Source organism: Rhynchophorus ferrugineus, unplaced genomic scaffold (genome assembly GCF_030347505.1).
Source record: "Rhynchophorus ferrugineus isolate W39M unplaced genomic scaffold, kcgeb_rfMv2 rfM2, whole genome shotgun sequence".
Taxonomy (NCBI): domain Eukaryota; kingdom Metazoa; phylum Arthropoda; class Insecta; order Coleoptera; family Curculionidae; genus Rhynchophorus; species Rhynchophorus ferrugineus.
This window is the reverse complement of record NW_027472581.1, coordinates 52,119,856-52,139,062: the sequence shown is the minus strand read 5'-3', so window position 1 is coordinate 52,139,062 and position 19,207 is coordinate 52,119,856. Positions and strand designations below refer to the sequence as shown.

General features: G+C 31.8%; 1 protein-coding gene across 14 annotated transcripts in view; it reads right to left on the bottom strand.

The window, feature by feature from the left end:
- The window catches only part of LOC143191191 (uncharacterized), a 253,012-nt gene that overhangs the window by 59,617 nt on the left and 174,188 nt on the right, over window positions 1-19,207 (bottom strand). The window contains exon 4 of one of the 14 annotated variants that reach the window (XM_076396039.1): window positions 5,697-5,983. The exons of 11 other annotated variants lie outside the window; for them this stretch is intronic. In XM_076396039.1, the coding sequence (XP_076252154.1) occupies window positions 5,712-5,983 (272 nt within the window). In that variant the 3' untranslated portion in view covers window positions 5,697-5,711. Of the gene's footprint in view, window positions 1-5,696; window positions 5,984-6,293; window positions 6,590-16,283; window positions 16,609-19,207 lie in introns of those variants that run through there. 2 more of the 14 variants (XM_076396030.1, XM_076396040.1) reach the window with 2 other exon arrangements.

Below are 19,207 nucleotides of genomic sequence, written 5' to 3'. Positions count from 1 at the left end.
CTATACTTTAGGATATATAGTGTCTAAATATAACACTTTAAGGTCTGCATTCAATAGAAAAGACTACTTGTTGTGAACACAGAATATTTTCATCTCTCTAGTAATATTTTTAAAAAGTTCTAGAAATAACTAAATTAAAAAGATAATTAACATAAACGCATTCACTAGAGTCTAGACTTAACACTGTCAATCGCATATAGAATAGAATATAGAATGAGATAACCTCAAAATATATACCTCATCATAGGTAGTTTTCGTTTACGTAAAAAGTATACGATTTCTGAAAGTAAGTTACGAGAAAATATATTAAAGTAGGTAGAAAGTAGAAACAGAAGGTTATAAGTGTGTCACTTAGTCTTAAAACTGAAAATAAGTGACGTTTTAGTTATCAATTATTTATTTGTTATTTACGGAGTTCCGTTAAAAGTTCCGTAAAAAATATAATGGGGGAGAAACGATGGTATACAAAAGCCGACCAAGGAGTAGTGAGAGTTATTCCTATTTTATTGGCTTAAATCCTTGGCATATATTATATTATTAAAATTTTTCTAAATGTTATTTTAAGGTAAATCAATTTCTATAACTTGTGTTATTCGATACCTTTCAGTGATTTGAAAATTTTGAAAACGGTGAACGCATTGGACGCCCAAAAGAGGTTGTTACCAACGAAAACATTAAAAAAATCCACAAAATGATTTTGAATGACCGTAAATTGAAATTGAATGAATAAGCAGACATACTAAAGATATCAACTGAACGTGTATATCATATCATTCACGAATATTTGGATATGAGAAAGCTTTGTGCAATGTGGTTGCTGCGCGAGCTCATTTTTGACCAAAAATAACGAGTTGATGATTTGGAGCAGTGTTTGAAGATGATCAAGCGCAGTAAACCGTAGTTTTTGTGTCGATATGTGAGAATGGATGAAACATGGCATCATTTCACTCGGAAGTTCAATCGACAGTCACCCGAGTGGACTGCACACGATGAACCCGCTCCAAAGCGAGAAACTGAACCAAGTAATTTTCACAAGCTTCTCTTGAAACCTAATTTATATCACTGAAAAAGTTTTACAGAGGCCGGAAGAAATGTTAGTCGGATGTAGCACCCAATCTCTCAATTTGTCCCGAGTTCCTATAGATATGTGTGGTCTAAAATTTTTATGATAGAAGACAATACTTTTTGTATTAATCGACTGTGGAATTGTGGTTTCTATTTTTAATATCATCTGTCTGAATTGCACTAGTTATTGACAGTAGGAAGTTATAATTAACGGATCCTTTCCTATTGAACTAAACACTTAACATCAGCTATCCTTGGCGTCAATCTGTAGCCACACTAATCTTGTAAATTATTATTATACGCATTTTCCCTTTTAAAATCCCCTCGATCATTTGCTTTAAAATTTATCTCACGGTCTATTAAATGTTTCACTGTTAATTCGTGTAAAACCCGAGTTCTTCCCCTTGTAAAAAAATTGTACTTCCTGAAATAGTCTATGCATTATTTAAGGACTTAAAAAATATGCAAAAAAACTAAATGTAGTACAAACAATAAAAAAATTAAACAGTTTTAAAAACACTTCTTTGAAAACAAAACAAATCAAATTCAAGGCATCGAAAAATATTAAGTTGCGTTTTGTCATAGTTTACCAACTAGAATATGGACTGGATCTCTAAGGTGGTTTTCGAACAATGATTGTTGATATTAAGCATACCGATTAAAATAACAAACTTAGATATTATTTAAGAAAAGACCGAATCTTATGCCTAGCTTAACTGCTGGCTTGTTGGAGGTTTGTTGTTACAATCTCAAATTAAAAGGTACATACTGTTTAGAGCCAAATTAAATGTATTTTGATTTAATGTGAGAATGAAGATATTCACCTTTTCCCACGATTATTTGAGAGAGAAGAACGAAGAAGGCTAGAAGTACGAATCTAAAGTTAGATGCTTATTCCAATCTTTAAAGCAGATTTCAGGACATTGGGAGTAAAAAACAAGATATATAAATTTTCAAAGAATCCCTTCAGTTCAGGACTGAAATAATTACTTATTTTGCCAATATAAAGTTAGAATTCAATGATCTGCAAGCCAATTTAGACTACAAAAAACTCTTATTGATAAACATTCATCAACAGCACAACATTTATAAGATTTTGCAAATTTCTGGACACTAGTACCAACAGAAGATTTTTCTGCTATAATAGACCGGACTAAGTATAATCATTAAATACTTTTGGATCAATATACATTTGTGGGAAAGCTTTCTCAGATCTCAATTATGTAAAAAAAATAAATATAGCCAGTGAACAACCTATCGACTACTAACAACTTATTCAATATCAATAACTTATAAAATATATTAAAACAGAAACAATGACAGGTATCACATTGATTTACCAATTAGATATATTTTACTATACTATTTTATTTATAATTTGATTTGTAACATTTAAACAAGCAATTAATATTCCCTATTTGGCATAAGATGCTCTTTGTTTCATTATTTTAATAAACAACAATTATCATTTATAATATTGCTTTTCATTTTCAAAATAACAATAATTTTCCACGAATTTTTATATCTAATTGGTCCAAATGAGTTAATAATGTGAATTTATTTTTGAGTTTATTTTTACATTTTAGTCTTTATGATAATATTTATTCAATAGAAGTTCTAGAGAAAATAATATTGCCTTAAAAACATCATCTATTAAACTAATTTTAAAACTTTACGAACTGTGTTGAGATGAATTGATGATGACTCGATGATTAATGATTGGAATATTTTAAATTAAATGTATAGAAAAAAAGTCGACTTATTTATTGATCAAAATGATACAATCGTTGAGATATATAATTATTATGACCTTTAGAAGATTTTTCTATCTAGACACATCTCCAAGCGATTATTAATATTTTTATTTTATCTCTAATAACTCTTTGATAAATAAGAATTTCAGTCAAGAAACAGAGGTCATAATTGAAATAAAGATATTTCTTTGCTTTCTTTGTCTTTCAATGACGATCACTTAGTTGAATAACATTTATTTTAAATAAACTCAAACATGATCATTGACTTGCTACCAAATTACAAATGCTACCCCAGTTTATTAAGTTATATATTATAGTTATTATATTATAGTATGACACTCTATAAAATCTCACTATTTATATTCTTTATATACATTCTATCCGTATATATGATATTAGCGCTGTAGTGCTGTAGAGCTTCATAATTGCCTCTAAATGTTCTTTGGTGAGTGTGCTGAATGTTTTTAATGCGGACCTGATGACCAGTGGTTAAAATTCTTACTCTACATTTGGTCCTATCTTCGCAGATGCACCTCCATATACTTCTAGTTCGACCACCTGTTCGAAGTTTATACTCGTATCCATCTATAACCATAATGGGATGTTTTCGTCCCGCTGCGAAATAAACTCTACCTAAAACAACAATTGGTTAGTGATTTTATTCTATATAACGTGAATAAATTATACAGGGGTCCATTCGAAATATTCATATTTTAAACTTTGATTGCTTGTATTTACGTTAATTCACTACGGACGCAAAAACTATATATCTTAAAGCATTCCAATATATTGGTTGTACAATCAAATACTTTTTTTTTTAATTTATATAGACTTTCAGCATATGCTAGGTACAGCTCTATATTTAATTTTATTGGCGGTCCTGTAATTGTTCTATTTTAACACTGGAACATTTAAAAACATTATTACAAAATATTATTGCCTAGAAAAAATAATTACAATAATTAATTAGAAAAAATGTTAACACAACTTGTAGTTCAAAATAAAAAATAGAAGTAACACAGAGTATAGGAAACATAGAAGATCCAGAATTTGCGTATGTCAAACAAGGTTTGAGTGTTTTGCTTTGCCACTAGGTGGTTATGTGTATAAGTTCAACATGAGTGACAAATTTGATGTATTTAATGAATTTTCCGAAGAAAAATCAAAAGGTAAACAAAATTCCGTTTTGGTAACTAAGTAGATTCTGTAGCATTTCCAAGAGTGTTTAAAATGTTTAAAATTTCTGTAGCAGCAGAATTTCTTTGAATTTTGCTTATATCCCTATGTATTGTGTTTTGGATTATAGCACTTCACATAGAATGCATTATTTGTTAAGATATCCGGTTCAATAAGAAGCTTATAGACTAACAAGACAATATATAACTAGACAATATATAAGACCAAATAGTACTATTAAGACAAATGTGGAAGATCATTTTAAAAATGCATTTCCTATTATTGCAGTATGCACCATTCAGTATTATGCAGCTCCTAGTAATATAAATAGTAAGCCCTTCATTATTAGTAAATGCATAACATGTTCCTATTTACAGATTCTTTTCCGTTACCGATTAGAAGTCGATGGAACAAATATGGATAGCCCGTATACGTAGCATCAGTAGAGGTAAAAAGAATAAGATATTTACACTGTTTAATGCAATATACGAAATAATATAATTAAGAAGATAAATTAATTAAGTGCTATTTGTGTTGGTGGATTATTGCAACGGAATGAAATTGCAAAGGGCAAAAATAGATTATTTTTCATTGCTGTATTTAAATATAATCAGCTTATATGGATAATAAACAATTATATGCTCATAATAAATACATATCAAAAACATATTAGAAAAGAAATGGCCTTAAATATAAACCATATTGTACTTAAGATGATTATATTTATTAATGCAACACTTTTATATTTGTGGAAAATGCAAATTGTAGGATTAGACAGCTTGGACTTTTTGATGAATATGTAATATAAAAGGCATTCAATTTCATGGAGTCTTCAATTTTATCGTAATGATCACTTGTATAATGTTGCTAGACTATATACATCCTTAACAACTCAGAAAAAGTTGAGAGATAGCAAAGCATCGAATATTTGAAGTGCATCAGGACTCGTGCTGCAAGAGCATGCAGCAACTGTAACAATTTAAAAAACTCACTGAAGAATTTTATCAGAAAAGGCCTGTGCTGAAAAAGAAAATCAAGACGTGTAAATACCCCTTAATGTTCTCACCTCATGTAAACGTTTGGTTAAAGTCTTAAAATGCATCATTTTTTTACCTTTTTGATTGTCCAAGGTATGTTTTATCATTGAAATAAAATAGTCAGTTTTATTGTCATTGAACCGAAGCTGACATTTACCATAAATTCTGAAAAGTGCCCGAAGACTTCGGAAGTAAATTGCTTAACATCAAACAATAAAAGTAACAATAGTGAAGAATGCAATTAGTATCTGTATATACTGAATAATTCAATCAGATTTAATAGTTAGGATACTTTGTTATATATTATAATTGTAATTATTCAAGCTACTTATTAGTTTAAAGGCGAGTTTAAACTAATCAAAGTAATTATATATCATTATTTAATTTTTATTCGTAAGTATGTAACAGATTTTATAGAAGATACATTATAACGACATATATTTGTACAAAATATCATAGAAACAATAAAACAAAAAAAAACATAATTTTTATTATTAATAAAATATTTAACAACACAAAACAACTTAAAATCAATGTAAAAAAATTCTAATAGAAATTTCTATTTCTATATCTTTTTACAGAATGATACTAGTCACTATTTTATTAGTGCGGTAATTTTCATTTTCGATTATTTTTAATATAAATAATTAACATTAAAAACATGGTACTAAAACTATGTTCATTCTCTGCGAAACTTTTTGGTGTGTTCTATAGTGATATCTAGCGTTTCCAGATCTTCGTAATTGCCTTTGAACGTTCTTTCATGAGTATGTGCGCAATCTTTAATTTGAATAAGACTAGAAGTGGCCATCAATCGCACTTTGCAATGATGTTTAATATCTTGTGTGCAGCACCATCTACTTCTGACTGCTCCTTTCACCTGTAACCTGTACTCATAGCCGTCTATAATCATTATAGGATTTTTACGACCTCGAGCAAAATGAACGGTATCTAAAATATTAAACACAAGTTAAATTTATTAACCTCCTGGAGTATGTTGAATTATAGTACAGTTATGGAAATATAGCAAAATATCGATTTTTTTAAGAATAATATATTTGGTGGTATTTATATATAACAAATTCACATTTGCTTGTCAAATGGATAGTGTCAAATAGTGCATTTTTTAAAATTCTAATGAAAGGTCTCAGCGACTCTCCACAATTTGTAAATACCTTTTTCAAGCCATAACATTCATTAGATTAAATTTATTAATACAATCGCATTTATTTTTATATCATTTTTGCATAGAACAAAAAGTACGATACCGAAACTACTAACAAAGTCTGCGAAATTTCTTGGTATATTCCAGGGTAATAGCGTAAGATTTCAGGTTTTCGTAGTTGCCTTTAAACGTTTTCTCATGAGTGTGAGCACAGTCCTTAATTTGAATCTGTTTACCGGTGGCCATTAATCGAACTTTACAACGATATTTAAAGTCTTGAGTGCAGCACCAACTACTTTTAATTACGCTTCTCATTTGTAATCTATATTCATAACCGTCTATAATCATTATGGGGTTTTTTCGGCCTGGTGCAAAGTAAACTGTACCTAAAACTTTAAACTAAAGTTAATTTTCTTAGTTTTAGTAATCCTCGATTCTTCTAAATTTTACCACAACTATTACTAAGTTAGGGAAACACAGTAAAATATCAAATATTCTTGGTAACAATATATTCCGTTGTATTTAAGATCAAAGATCAATTCGTCTCTTTTGTTCATCATTCAAGTGGTTTTAAAACAGATGGCCAGCTAGTCAGGGTCGTAATACAAAACATCTCCCTCCTAAAGAGACGACCACCAGGATGCACATAGTCGTTATTCCGTATGGACACCTTATAGCTCTTATAAAAATTGTTTTTAGCATCGATTGTACTTTCGTCCGCCAGCTTGTATTTGAAGATCTTCGAAATCTTTTTGAATGAAGTTTTTACACAAATTTCCACGGTACCTCTCTACACAATGGTTTTCCAAATTTTGGTGAATCCAGATTCCAATAGCCTACGACTGAGGAACTAAGACACTGTAATGCGCATTTGGTGGCTATTCTCCGTGAACTACAAGGAGACTATTCTCACAGTACCTTCACCCTACCAGTTCATCAGTTTTTAGCCTAATACATTGAACTGGAAACGACATACTAGGGGTGTTTTTCAAAGCTTGAAAGTTAATTACTTGAAATAGTTTATGTTTAGAAATCGTTGAGCACCTTCAATCCACCTTTTGTAACATTGCAGCCTCAGCTGCGATACTTTTATCCGAAATCCATCTAATTACACCAACAAACGCTTCGAATAATTACAATGGTTTATGGCTAAGGGTCGTTGAGTACCTTCAATCAACCTATGCGGCCTTACAGATTCAGCTGCGGTACTTTTGCCTAAATTCCACTAAACTACACCAAAGATTGCTTCGAGTAACTACGGAACATTTGCCTATAGAACGTCAACCAGTTTTCCTTTCTTGATAATTAATTTGATTCCAGTTAATTGAGTGAATAGAAAAGAGAAAGATTGATCTCCCCGGAATCCTGCCGTCTGTGCCAGTTATATTTTAAGAAACGGAACAAAAAGAACAACTACTTAAAAAACTATTTTATTTTAGAGAAAGAAGACGCGACTTGTTGAATGGCGATATAAAGCGACACTGAGGGTTATTATCTATTAGAAAACAGACGAACCCGTCTCACTTGTTCACTACTCAGGTAGTTTTAAACTAGATGGCCGAAGAGTCAAGACCGTATTACATAACTTTTATAAATAATTCTATTAAAAATCTTATTTGATTACAAGATATGATGAAAGGGTCTGCTTACAAGCGTGCTCTGATTTTCTAGCATCAATTACTTTACTTTGTTATAATACATAGCACATGTATTTCACATAAATATATTCAAATAACGATGGGATTTTGCTTTCATATATCCTATTGCTAGAAAATAATAAAATAAGGACATAATTGAAAATTAGTAAATAGATCAAAGCAAAATGTAGTTTAATAAAATTTAAAAAATTAAATGTTACTAATTTAAAGATATAGAAGATACCATTTAGCATTCCTTAGTTAAGACGTTGTATTTCAACACCATCTGAAACATCAACTATGGTGAAATTCATCGGTGTTTTGCGATGCTTTTTCGATATTTTAATAAAATCCCGGTATCCTTCAACACTTAATGGCGTAAGGGCGATACGAGGATCTGATTATGGATCTGACCAATATCTCCTTTGTGCAATAGTGCAATTGCATAAAATAATTGTATGTCTACCATCTCTATATACAACAAAGCCTTGGATATACGAAAGGCTATGGATATACATCCAGCTAAAGATCGGAAACAATCAATACTAATTGATCTGATGAAATAAAAACGTTAACAAGGACTAAAACTAGAAAGAAAAATCCTAATGGAATAGTGTAGCCGACCGATTTGAAAGGGGCCGAAACGTGAGTATCAGGCGTTGTAATACACACTTTGGAGAATGAGCGGCAGAAGTAAATATATCAACGTCAACCTTAAAAAAACTACTCAATGAGCATCTGGAACGTAGGAGGACAATAAATAATAATGTAAAAACTATCAAGGTATACGTTTAGATTTTCGCACTACGCCACCTAATGGAAGAACGTATTAGATATGCAAAATGGGTGATTGTCGTGTCTAAAACAGACATGGTCTTTAGTATGATGTTCAAACTCCTTAACCGCTCTGGCGCTGTATTCGCTAATACAGGTATTAGGATTTCTAGCAATCATCATGTTATAGATCCCATTGCAGAGCCATATAACACCATAGGCTTAAGAATTACTGAAGAAATTATCAAAACCAAAACTATTTGAGATTAGTAATATAGAAGAAGAAAGTAGCATCTACCGCCGTATAAGCTGACTCAGGCAAGTTGCAGTAGCTTTTGGTTCTCTAAGATGACGCGTATTGAAGAGAAGAAGTATTACAATTTACGACTAAAATCCGCCTTCCTCCTGCAAAAGTCAAGAAGTCAAGTTTGGACACTGTAATAGTCTGATATGTGTAAGCTCAAGGTCATTCAAATGCGATAAAAAAAAAGAAAATTCTACTTGTTACTCTTCGAGATCATATTAGAAATATTAGAAGAAGTCATGAAGTTTCATGACAATCACTTCATAATTAAGGAACAAATTCGGAGACGCAGATTATAATGGCTTGGACATGTCTTTTGTGGTGAAATCGACCTTTTAGATGGAAGATATAGCGAATAGCTCCGAAAAAAAAAACGTGGATAAAGATTACAGAAAGCGATCTGAAGAATAGGAGACATTGTCTGAGTCAGAACAGCTACGGCCGACAGTCAATTGCGGGGAGATTTTGTGAAGAATGTTTGGGGTTCTGTAACGTTAGCAACAGCGTATCATTGTATAAAATAAAATAGTTAAAATAAATTATGTTCGAACGCAACACGAGTTGATATTATCAGGTAACTAAACGAAAAGTATTATTATCAAACATATACAGTTAATTCAACATTGACAATTTTTAGTTACGATATTGAAACCTGTATAATCTACGAAAGTTATTCTATTGATGAAATAAAAATATTTTCAGTAGTTATTTGTCTGCTATTAATATAAAAAATGAAAATATTAGGAACATAATCCGTTCATATTTATAGCAAAGCACGTGAAGTGAAATTATGATCTGCGGAATCAAGAGTTGTGGCCAAATGAAAGCAATTTTAAAATATGTAAACATCCTACTAACAGAAAGTCCAAACCTAAATATACAGCATTAACTCTTATATATGATGTATGCCAATTGTAAAACTGATATCTTAAGGAATATATTGACGATCTGAGGTTGAAGGTATACGTGATCGATTGAAACGTCCCGTTGAAAAAATAAAATTGATAATTTTACAAGATTAGCCATACCTTAGATTGTCACCTGCTTGGAACAGAAAGGTCTCCGCGGAATTAACTGAATCGATGATTCGATAATAACGAGAAGAAATAAAATAAAATATTAATTATCTTTGAGTTTTCACGTGTATGTTATGCTACATTACGCACCAGATACGGTACCGATTGTTTAAAAAATAAGAGCACTTGTTCAACCTGTTAAGACTAAAATTTGTGATGAATGAGATGTCTAGAAATTGAAGTTAGGTTTATACTAGAATGGGATTGCGCAGGCTGTGTTGTTGGTGCTTCGGTTCAATAAGTCGTCACTTCTTTCCGTAAAATAACATATTATGAAGAAAAGAAGACGGTGGATCGTTAATCGTTCCACAGTTACTCGAAGCATATTTTGGCGTAGTTAAGTGGAGTTAGTGGAGTGAATAACAAGAAAATTGTTTAAAATTTTACGATTAACAATATCCGCGGTAATAACAATTAACTGACAGAAACTGACGAAAATGAAAAAGGACAGTAGAATTTAATACACCTTGATTCGAATTGAACACAAACTGTTTCTATAAAAACAGTATGATGGGAGCGCCATAAAATTAATATTCATTGAAGGGCTGCGATTGCAAAACTCTTTATTTAGGAAGACAACGCTAAGCTACGAAAGAAGTCGGCAATGTTCATAAACCTGGACACTTGATTGCAAGAATGTAGTATGGTCCCATAAATGATCATTTACCCTGTTTCAAACATATGACCAGGTTTATGCATCGAAAACCTCAAAAGAATCCTAGTATCTGGACTGACTGCTTCCTACGGTCAAGCATAGAGGGATTCAGTATGATTTGGGCGGAAATATTTTGGCATTCAGCTAAATAATATCTCGACAAGCTCAATGATGAAGTTCTTACTATGATTAGCATACTGCATATCATCAAACATCTTCTCTGGTCAGCAAAAGCCTAGACATCAAAATATTTGAATCATAATGGAGACTTTTGGAGCAGAGAGTGAGGAGTAGATTCCATCACCAACATCATTGAAGCAATTGTTGATATATGATTGGGATGACATTCCGTTGAAAACTGTTTAAGACATTCTACGAATCTATTCCGCGATGGCTCAACACCTTAATGATAACTAAATATTGTGTATATGTTAATTCTCCATTCCATGTAGCTATACATTAATGCAACTAATATACCACATTTTTTAAATAAAGCATAGTTCATGTATTCTTGACAAAATCATCTTAATTCCGCAAGGCCACCAAAGGCGAATTGAAGTTGCAATGGACTAACATGGTTGGTAACTATAATTTGAGAAGAGAACTGAACAGACATTTTATCTCATATGTACCTATATAGATGTTAATCACGCTAACCTAATAAATTTTTTACTAGTTTTTCCTATGCATAATCTGTAACTTCCTTCAAATGTAGGGGGATGATTGTGTATCGTCGAAGATTTTATCATTAGCTTGTCCCAGCTAACCCCAACTTCACTTCACATCTCTTATTCTCCTCACAACAACGCCAGTTACTTCTTGTTCCAGAAGTAATTTTAAGATTTAATTCATACCCATTAAAAATTAGAGTCGGGTGTTTACGACCTGAAGCAAGGTAAAAAAGGTTCCTAAAATAAATAATCATTAATAAATATTTATTTTCCACCTCATTTCATATTAATTTCTCATTTTCGTATGTAGGATTTTCTTATAACGTTACAATCAATATAAATTAGAAATGCGGAAAAGACATTTATTTCCATATTTAAACCTTTTGCTCCGATTATGTAATGGAGTAGTTGTTTGCTCTATTGTATTTTAGAGTCCCATTTTCACCAAATAGGGCTTATCTTATTGGACCTACTGTTTATCGGCGTCTTTTGTTCTTCGGTCAATATCTAGACCAGATTTGAACCAACGATTATAGCAGTAACGATGTATATTTTACAAATACTACCAACTCTCACAGTACTCTCACTTTGCTAATATTTTCGATCGTTTTTGAAGTCGACGGTCTAGAATTTGCTTATTATAGTTAGGGCCGCAACGTGCGGCATTTTAAAAGTGGCTTAACGCAAAATTTGCATATTTTTTCCGACGCAGAACTTTGTACAGAACATTTTTCATCCGTTACTCATACAGAACTCAACAACAATAGTGTCTATAACATAATGAGATGATCTTGAGCAGTATTCCGATAACTTTATTAGCTTTAGTACATTTTGGTTTTGCCCTGAAGATAGTATGCCGCTAAATCTAATATAAATCCATTGTTTTATTGTATATTTCCTTTATTGTTATTATAAATTCTGTTTAGTTATTAAGAGCTTCCGTGTAATCAGCCTGACAGTGTTTATTGATACATTTACTAAATAACATTCTAACAAAATATCGTAAGTAAGATTATTTTCAGAAATGTAACAATTTCAGAGCATCAAATAAATATGGAATAATAAATGAAGTAATAATAGGGCGAGAACCATTTAAAAGCTCAAGGAAGTAATAAAATAAATGCTTTGTGGGTAAATAAATGCGCATAAAACTAACATAAAAATGAATCGACAGGCGGGAAAATTAGCATTTTGGAAATTTTAGATTTGCTGACTCATAAAAATATATGTTACTCAGCATCCAAATAAATTGAATTTCAGATGTATAAGTGATAAAGATAATACAAAAAATATTTTAGATATTTATAAATAGATATTATAGAAGATCATATTTGTATAAACAAACATTAAAATATTAATTTAAAATAATTCATGTAATAATTAAATAAAATTTTAAATTATATTTATTTTTATTTATTTAAATTCCAAAAATATTTATTAAAATTAAATTTGCAATATTCTACAAGGTGAAAACGTTAGAAATAAGCTTTCCTTGATTAATTGTTTTATTCCAATTAATATACCACCGGTAAATTTAAGGTCAATCTGTGAATCCAAATAAATTGTATCCATCAAGTACTCAAATAATTTACAAGAACTGACAACGTGGCAAAATTGTCGCTGCCAGAATTGTTGTACGAATACTGACCTTGTGTCAATAGCGATATGATGTTTAGCTGATAAGCGTCTAAATCCTTTGTCATTTGCTCGGCCACCTAGTACACGGGAAAAACCCTTATTATATCTATATATATGAAAATGCTCGAATTTAAATAAAAACAACAATTTTGTTTTTTCTTTGATGTATCCCCGTCGTTCAGAAATCAAATAGAAAGAATAGTTTAAAATGAATAACTAATTAGAATTTTTATATCTTTATTCTCAGGAGGTAAAAAATAAACCTAATTTTAGCTCACTACAGTTCTTAACTATATATCATATTATTTTTATATAGATTGACAAAGTCTTGTCACAAATTACATTTCTGAACCCAACTATAATATTTGACATTTTACAACTAACTAATATGTCTTTTGGTTACAAATTAAATTTTTAACCGCTACCATAATATTTGACATTTGAAAACCAACTAATTTGTCGATCCATCTTCTATGTCGATCGATACCTCAAAGAGTGCATCCTTCTATCTTTTTGAGAGACGATTACCGCTACGTGCGCGAGAACTTTCTTAACTTCGGTGATCCTTTGTGATAGTGATATTTCAAATTATGAGCTGTTTTTTTGTTATAGTGAAACTTTACTGCTAAGTAATCGAGAACATTTCTCACTTTGATTAATTACAATTTACTTTACTGCTAAGTGCGCGAGAACTTTTCTCACCTTGATTAATTACAATTTACGATGCCAGAACGGTTAATGGACAGCTGTGTGCGACTTACCGTGTATTAACCGAGGCATGTTAACTATTAAATTTACTCGAGAACGATTCGCACTGGGATCATACGCTCAAGGATTCGGTAATATCTTCATTGCCGAATCAAAATCGAACATTGTTTGCGATTATCGACATGTTTCCCCTCGAATCCAAAAGATTTGTGGGTTAATTATAGAAATGACATGTCTGAGGATGTTTTGCATCGTGTGCGCCGTCAGACTTTGAATCCTACATTACAAATGACTTCAGAAATTTACAATGAGACATTGATCATGATAGAAGATATGTGTTTATTGATGGCAAATAAAGTATTGTGTTTGGGAATGACAGCACCCAATCGTCATATACACGATGCATTAAACCACGAGTTGCAAAGAGAACAACAATATCACATGAAGCATTGGCCGAAACAGTTCGTACAAATATTTCATAATTAAATCAACAACAAAGAATTGCGTACAACACTTTGATAGAAGCTGTGAACAGTAAATCTGGTGGAATTTATTTCCTTGATGCTCCCGGAGGAACCGGAAAAACGTTCTTAATTTCGTTACTTTTGGCGAGGATCAGATCGCGAAAAGATGTAGCTCTAGCGTTGGCTTCATCCGAAATAGCTGCGACTCTGCTAGAAGACGGGCGAACTGCACATTCTGCCTTGAAATTGCAATTAAACATGCAAATCAACGAAACTATTTTTGGTGGGATCATGATTCTGTTGTCAGGTGATTTTCGTCAGACTCTTCCAGTTATTCCCCGATCAACTGCTGATGATGAACTAAATGCATGCCTAAAATCATCGAATTTGTAGCAGTACGTAAAGACACTGCAATTAACAACTAACATGCGGGGATTTTTGCAACAAGATGAAACTGCAAATGTGTTTGCGAAGCAGTTGTTATACATTGGAAATAATAAAGTCGCATTGGATACCTCGACCGGATTCATCACATTACCCACAAATTTCTGTAACATCACAAAGTCAAAAGAGGAGTTTATTCCGCGATTTTTCCCAGATATAGCGCAACAGTTCAATAACTAAAATTGGCTGGGTGAACGAGCAATAGTAGGGGTGAAAAATAAAGATGTCGAGGATCTCAATGCGACCATTCAGAATTTTCTTCCGGGACAGTTGGTTTCCTTCAAATCAGTCGACATCGTTGCGAACCAGGATGACGTAGACAACTATCCCGCGGAGTTTTTAAATTCACAGGAATTGCCTGAATTACCACCTCACAATTTGTAGTTAAAAGTAGGATCAGTTGTCATCATGCTGCGTAACATCAATCAACCTCGACTGTGCAATGGAACAAGACTGGCTATGAAAAAGATTATGAATAATGTCTTGATACCGCGTATACCGATGATTCCAACGGATTTACCATTCGATTTTAAACGTTTGCACTTTCCAGTACGTTTGGCCTCTGCGATGACCATAAATAAATCTCAAGGCAAGTCGTTGGAAGTTTGCGGAATCAACTTGGAGATTCCCTGTTTCGCGCATGGACAATTTCGCGCATGGTCGCGTGTTCGCGCGTTGGAAAACCGACAACTTAGTTTATTTAAGCACCATAAAACAAAACTAAAAATATAGTTTATCAGAAAGCTTTCAATTGATTAACAAACTGTATCATAACCGTGTGTGTGTCTGTAAATATCTACTAATCTAATAATTCATACCAAGCATTTTTTTATTAATTACGGTTTATTTGTTTAATTGTTTGCCGGGATATATATATATATATATATATATATATATATATATATATAGCTACATACTATTCTGACTATGCTGGGCGATAATTGTTATGTTACGTTCTAAGAGCACTCACACTATTGATTTATTAAACGTAATATACAGTATCACTCATATGCAAAGGAACCATTAAAATTTATAGAATTATTATTAGATTATAAAATGCCTCATTCAACACATTTATTGATTAATGAGCAAATTAAATTCGATAGTGTATCAAATTGAGTCTAACAAGGACTTAAATTTAAATAAGATTGATTGTTGCAATTCCCGCACACGTCAATCATGGAATACGAGCTACTACGAACTATATTGTTACTTCAGGTGTATACCGGCGTCAGTTGAATAATTCGAACAGCGTGTTGTTGCAAAAAGTAGCAATAGCGATTATATGACAACACCCACCCATACGTTGAAAGAGTTGTGAACGATACACTGTTACCTTGTTACACCCAGCGTGCTAACAAGATTAATGTTCATTAATGCATAAAAATAAATAACTATCAAACTACATAAAAGCACCTTCATTTCAGATTTGCAAGCAAACTCTGTTCAAATATACAACAGAACAAGTAAATTAAATGTTTTAATTTAACAAACTATATGTTTCACTATATACATAACTATATACATACACATTTACATATACATTTAATTGGGTTGTTTAATTCTCTCGTTTTTATCTTTAAATGATATTTATACCTTAGTGCGGCATCAATATAACTGTTCAGTATTTAGCCAGACTGGAACTGTTTATAATGTGAAACCCGTATAGTAATCTTGAATTAAAATAATATTAATACTTACAATAAGATACATAGAACATATAACTATATATTTCAGCATTTAATACAACAATTAACAATAACAAATTGTATTATGAATAGAAGTTTTTGCAATACTGTAGGAATACGCGATGAAACTTCAGGCTGTTATAATTTCCCTTAAATGTAGGCGGATGATTGTGTGTAGTAGAAGATTTTATTCTTAAAGTCGTTCCAGAGGTCATCAATTTTACTTTGCACCTATTGTTCTCTTTACAACAACGCCAGCTACTTTTCGTGCCACATGTATTTTTAAGATTGAACTCGTATCCTTCAAAAATCAAAGTCGGATGTTTACGTCCGGAAGCAAAGTATACTACCCCTAAAACAAATAACAATTAATAATTATATTTTTTCTAGCTTATATCAAATCAGTCTCTTATATTTACATTGTAGAAGGTCTATTAGACACAAAACCATACGAATTAAAACACAATAAAAGTTCTAAACATTTTATTTAAATATATGTTGGTTGGTCTTGTTTGTTGGATAACACAATAAAAGTTGGATTACACAAAAAAATATTATATTATACAATATTTTAATAGATTTTTAGTTTGTAAAATAATTTAACTTTTATATCAAACTAAATATTATCGATTGTAGTTAACAATTGTCAAGTGAAATTGACATTTGTTAAAAAGTGAAGTAAATCATACCATGTTATAGAGTTTGTTTATAGTTTATTCAAGGGATTTATATTTACAAGTACGAGTTCTTCCATGGCAATTATTTCATACAGGTCTTTTTCTCCTCAGCTTAAATATCATTTGATTGATACTTAATGCCGAATAAAAATGGTTGGCTTCTCCATTACTGCCGGTTTGGATTGGCACCATGGATTATTGGAACTCTTTGAGACTCCTTTTAACAACTTATTAACTAAGTCTTTTCAAATAATTCAATATCTGAGTTACCACTTACTTTTGTAAGCTTTAGTTACAACAATGTTTAAAATGTCTAGGAATATCTCTTTGCCATAATATCCCAGCATATTATTTGACAAATATTTCAATATATCTGGAATAATTTCGCTTAACACAAAAGCGCTAGACAAAAATAAACGAATATATGTACGTGTATGTGCTACAAGACTGCTCGAAAATCAATCAACAGAAATATGTATTTCTTACATCCATAATTGTGCTGAAATCCATAAGCTGAAAAATAAAATTTAGCTTTGACGAAAATAAAACCATAATGTAATTAGATTGGTTTTTTACTGCTTTTAACAATTCACTTTGTATAACCTATATTCGTTTTTAAATTATTCATCCCATGTCACCATATTACAGATACTTTCTTTGATTAAACTCGACAACGTTATTGTTAAATAAGTATTTTTAAATTTTAGCTATAACTTTTAAATAATGACCAGTTTTGGCATTTTCACGTCAATACCTCGTCACATTACCTCGCTATATAAATACTATGATATTATATAATAATAGAATCCCAAATTTTGACGTCTAAAAATAAATTGCTTCAAAAAAATTACTTGAAAGCATTTCCTGAATTATCTTGAAATTACGATGGTCTTGGGCATTAAGCCTACCGACTGGCCAGTGACCAACTTGAACGAGCATACCAAAGATCCCAGAAGGCTGAGATCATTTTTTCCTGTCGGATTTTGCACTCACAAACATAAATTCATGCATGGCCAAGTCCGATCGAACTGGCGACTATCGCGACATTAGGAAGACCTCCTGTCGGCTTGACCACTACGCCAACCAAGAAGAATTTACAATTCTACCTATATATAGATTTATAGTTTTTAACTGTTTAATTATAACATGAATTAAAATATGAACAATAGATAATTAACAACAATATATACTTTAGATATCTTGTAATAATAATCTATTACCATCATGGGTGCAATTTCTGTTCTTTACATTATTTTGAAAATTTCATCTCTGTAAATAGTTAAATTTACTCATGAGCATTTTCATGTTTCAACATGTTCATTTTGGTGGTATTGTTTTTTGGCGTATTTAGTTTTCAATGTGGATTGTCAAGACAACAATGGATCAGTAATTATGATAATTTAACCGGTCAATAAAAAGTCTCCGGCCTGACACATAGATGGCGCTACTAGAATTAAATCTATATATTTTTTAGTTAGCCCCAACCCTCAAAAAATGTGTGTATAAATTTGACAATCGTGTCGAATCATTAGTTTGTGAATAATAGATTTTGAGTGAAGCAACTTTTGTTGTGAAAAAAATGGATAAAAAAGAATCTCGCGTATTGATAAAATATTGCTCTTTGAAAGGAAAAAATACAGTTGAAGCAAAAACTTGGCTTGATGCCGAGTTTCCGGACACTGCCCCAGAAAAATCAACCATCAAGGATTGGTATGCTAATTTTAGACGTGGTTAAATGAGCACCGAAGACGGTGAACGCAGTGGACGCCCAAAAGAGGTTGTTACCGACGAAAACATTAAAAAATCCACAAGATTTTGAATTACCGTAAATTGAAATTGAGTGAAATAGCAGACATTCCAAAGATATCAACTGAATGTATACATCATATCATTCACGAATATTTGAGTATGAGAAAGCTCTGTGCAAAGTGGGTGCCACGCGAGTTCACTTTTGACCAAAAACAACGACGAGTTGATGATTCGGAGCAATGTTTGAAGATGATCAAGTGTAATAAACCCAATTTTTGGCATCGGTATGTGACAATGGATGAAACATGGCTTCATTATTTCACTCCGAAATCCAATCGACAGTAATCAGAGTGGACTGCACATGATGAACCCGCTCCAAAGCGTGGTGCGAAAACGCAACAGTCGGCTGGTAAGGTTATGGCGTCTGTATTTTGGGATGTGCATGGAATAATTTTCATTGACTACCTTTAAAAAGAAAGGACCATCAACAGTGACTATTACATAACGTAATTGGACCGTTTTAAG